At 39.8% G+C, this 4,508-nt stretch overlaps 1 protein-coding gene across 1 annotated transcript; it reads right to left on the reverse strand.

Moving 5' to 3' along the window:
- Nucleotides 1–884: 884 nt before the first annotated feature.
- On the reverse strand, nt 885–4,186 carry LOC145822045 (uncharacterized). Its single transcript, XM_082918622.1, has 5 exons — nt 3,215–4,186; nt 2,060–2,827; nt 1,567–1,859; nt 1,339–1,429; nt 885–1,250 (listed from the first exon to the last, which is right to left on the reverse strand). The coding sequence occupies exons 1-5, from the start codon at nt 4,184–4,186 to the stop codon at nt 885–887; spliced, it is 2,490 nt and encodes an 829-aa protein (XP_082774748.1).
- Between the last annotated feature and the right edge of the window lie 322 nt (nt 4,187–4,508).

Here is a 4,508-nt window from a genome sequence, read left to right on the forward strand (position 1 = left end):
ATACACCAAAAATACCTCCTACTTCATTCTGGACAACAAGCCTTCCAGGGCAGATTTCCGAAGCCAGGGCAGAGATAAACCAGAGAAAAAAAACATAGAATGGTAGAGAAGAAAAACATGAGCCCAACGCCTGCACTTCTACACTGAGTGGGTACACCCACAGCAAAACTCCACCCATTTCAATACAGCTCAGCACCTCCAAAACACATTCTGATCTGCCCTAAATTACAGATGAAATCATTGGTTGAGAAATAAAACTCTTGAGGAATATGGAATCAACCATAGAGCCATCCTAGTTTTAACCAATTCACACAACTCCATCAAATTTGGATTAGCTGCCTTAAACACACATTCATTTTTGAGTTTATTGACATTTACGAAGATATATCCCCCTTCATCATTTTGAGTTTCTTTTGCATTTGTGCACCAATTGAACATTTACATTGCTCAAATTATGGCATGAACTAAAGCATGATATACATCAAGATTCTACATCAACATCTGTATCAAAATCACTTTGTAGGTCATATTCTTCGTCTGTGTCGTCACACTCCCTCATTAATCCATCTTCATCATCACAGATGAAGGCATCATCTGTAACACCCTTGGCTTCTACCCCTCTGACAGATTGCAAACCTTCTATGGGAATAATTTCAGATTCAATATCATCTCGACGCAAAACCACATCATCATCAATAGCCATAGCAAGTACGACCTCGGTAGTTTCTTCTTGTTGGAACACATCATCAGGTTGTACGACATCCATCTCTGGCACATCCCAAATTCCTCGATGTTGGAACTTTTTAACGACTCTCCAATTGGTACCTAACTTGGTGTTATTAACATAGAATACTTGTTCAACTTGACTTGGTAATACAAATGAGTCATCTTTGTACCATCGACTTGTTTACATCAACTGTTGTGAAATGTGGTTCTACATGCATAGTTCTACTACTACCGCTGTTAAACCATTCACATTGGAACAATACAATCTGACGTCTGAACAAATAGTTCAGTTCCCATACTCTGCACAAGTGTCCATAGAAGTGTATCAATTGCCCTTCATGCTCTCCTTCCACGACTAATCCACTATTCTGACTTTTCTGATGGTTGTCACGGTTGATAGTATGATAATGGACACCATTACAAATACATCCTGAATATGTGTTCACTAAGCCACTAGGACCATTGGCTAATGACCACATATCATCAGTTGCTTCGGGGGAAACTTGGCTCCGCAATTCATTCATCTGCATGAAGAACATGTGTCATGTTACAAGCATGCGTTTTTTTTACATAATGTACGATTTATAGTAGGATATGAGAATATTAGCTTACATGATCTTTGAACCATTTAGGGAATTCTTTCCGATGTTTGTTTTCGATGTCGAACGCACCGGCTCTTTGGTGTAACAAGTTCTTGTGCTCCCTAGTTACAAGAAATGCGATTCATAAATATTTACTAAGATAAAGACTAATCAATTTACAACAAACACATTATAAATACGTTTGGAGGATTCATACTCTACGTGTTTATCCACTTCTATGCTATTGTGTAGGACAAACCAATGAGCCATCTCGCGTTCAGCTACGGACACATCGGACGCCCTTGTCATTAGACCAAAGGGACGTACAGTTTGAGTGAATACCGCCAACCCTGGGCCACAGTCACCCATGTCATAATTCTTTTCTAGGCGATTAAACAATGTTTCAACTCCATCCAAATACATTGAACAAAACATTGTACATTCTTTGAAAATGTAAGCCTCGGCAATAGAACCTTCAGGATGAGCTTTGTTGGCCACAAACCCTTTTAGCTGGCTAAGCAACCTAAATCCCAAGCCGATGACAATGTTATACTGCAATATTTATATCAGCAGTAAATCATTAATTAAAATTTGACAGTAATACGAGGGATGAGTTAATTCCTCTCAATTGGGTACATCCATCGATATTGCACTAGGCCTCCAAGCATAGCCTCTCGAGGCAAGTGAATTGCCAAGTGGACCATGACATCAAAAAAAGCCGGCGGGAAAATCATCTCAAGCTTACAAAGTACATGTACAATTTGTTTATCCAATTTCTGCAAATTTGAACGCCTCAATGTCTTTGAACACAATTGTTTGAAGAAATTTCCCAACTCAAAAAGTGTCGTTCCAATTTCCTCATTCAGGTAGCCACGCATCCCAATTAGAAGAAGGCGTTGTATAAGGACATGAATGTCATGACTTTTGAGGCCAGATAATTTTCCAGCTTGAGCGGTCAGGCAATTGGAGATATTTGCTGCAAAGCCATCAGGGTACTTCATTGATTTCAAGAAATCACAAAAGCCTTCTCTCTCTTTCACAGACAATGTGTACAATGCGGGAGGCTTCTCAAAGGACCCATTAGAACGCCGCTTCAAGTGTAACTCTTTACGTATTTTCATGTCCTTCAAATCTAAGCGTGCTTTGTCCGTGTCCTTGTTTTTTCCATCTACGCTCAAAAGTGTCCCAACGACATTGTCACATATATTCTTTTCAATATGCATGACATCAAGGTTGTGTCGAAGCTTCAACGTTTTCCAATAGGGCAAGTCAAACATAATGCTTCTCTTGCTCCAATTCAAATTTTGATGTTCATTCCTTTGTCGTTTTCGATTTTGTGGGTGCTTTCCATACGGCTTGTAAGTCCCAGAATCAATTTGCTCTAGTATTTGGTCCCCTGATAAGTCCAAAGGTTTGGACCTATGCTCCGTTTGACCATTGAAGAGCTTACTTGTTCGCCAAGTGTGGTTCTCAGGCAAGTGGCGACGAGCACCCATATACCCTATTTTACTCCGTAATCCCTGGGACAATGCATTATTGTTACAATTAGGGCAAGCCAAGTAACCCTTTGTACTCCACCTTGACATGTTACTGTACGCAGGGAAGTCATTTATGGTCCACATTACCGTCGCATGCATTCTAAAAATTTGCCCGTTCGATGCATCATATGTTTGCACACCATGCTCCCACAAATTCTTCAATTCTTCTATTAATGGTTGCAAGTAAACATCAATGTCTCTTCCAGGTGCCGAATGTCCAGGAATAAGCAATGACATCATGCAATATGGCTCTTTCATGCACTTCCACGGTGGGAGATTGTAAGGCATTAAGATTACGGGCCACATGCTATATGATGTGCTCATATTCCCAAATGGATTGAAACCATCTGTTGCCAGCCCTAGCCTTACATTTTGAGAGTCATCAGAAAACGTCGGATGTTGCTTATCAAAGTCCTTCCATGCTTCACCATCGGCCGGGTGCCTTAAAATGTCATCATCCACACGCTTCTCATTGTGCCATCTTATATCTGCGACTATTTTTTTGGACATATATAGTCTTTCCAACCTCGGTGTCAATGGAAAGTACCGTAATACCTTGTATGGAATCTTTTTACCACCATCATCGTTCAACTTGTATCTACACGCATCACATGTAGGGCATTTTTCCAAATTAGCACTCTCCTTCCAAAATAGTGCACAATCATTCTTGCACGAATGAATTGTTTCATATCCCAAACCCAAGTCACGTAAGAACTTCTTAGCATCATAGAGTGTCCATGGAACTATTTGATCACATTCTGGTAGAATGTCCTTGAATGCCTGCATAACCATATCGAATGACTTGTTGCTCCATTTGTTGTACACCTTCACATGAAGCATCTTAATGACGAATGATAACACAGAAAACTTTTCACATGTCAGGTAAACTTTACGTTGTGCATCTTCGAATAACCTAGTGAACTTATGCAAATCCTCCCTCTCCAAACCATTAGGTTCCTCGTCGGTATGATCATCCATAAGACCACTCACGTAAATTTTTTCCAACATAATAGGCAATTCATCCATGGGCGGATCATCGATATCTGTCATACATTCGCCACTACCTCCACATTGGTCATTTGATGCACTAGGACGAGACACGGGAACATGTTCCCCGTGATGCACCCAAGTTATATACGAAGATGCCATTCCTCTTCGGATCAAGTGCATCCATACAACTTGTCTGCTATATTTTGTGCCATTAATGCAATCGACACACGGACACCTAATTTCATCCTCTATGCCTAAATTTGCCATAGCAAAATCAAGGAATGACTTCACCCCTTGTTGATACTCTTTACTTGTCAGCTTATTATTTATCGTCATCCAACTCTTGTCCATTTTGTCACCTACAACTCACACAAAGATTAACCGAGGAACAAATGAGAACACACATTTCAAGTTGAGATAGATTATGTTGTTTTTCATTCACTGTTTGGCTTGTCACATAAATCTCTTTTAGGGTGGGACTTTATGACACGATTTGTTCTAAAACAATGCGTAATTATAGAAGTTAATTTAAGAAATGACCGGTAATTTTGGACCACTAGATAGCATAACTAGTAGAGCACTAGTACTAGTGAAACCATATGGTCAATAATAGAATGATATATGAAAAGAATCAAAACCATTTTCATGCTCTTCACAGTGTGTGTGCATGACA

The sequence above is a fragment of the Camellia sinensis genome, chromosome 3 (genome assembly GCF_055761805.1).
Source record: "Camellia sinensis isolate YWXY chromosome 3, ASM5576180v1, whole genome shotgun sequence".
In the NCBI taxonomy this organism is placed as follows: Eukaryota; Viridiplantae; Streptophyta; class Magnoliopsida; order Ericales; family Theaceae; genus Camellia; species Camellia sinensis.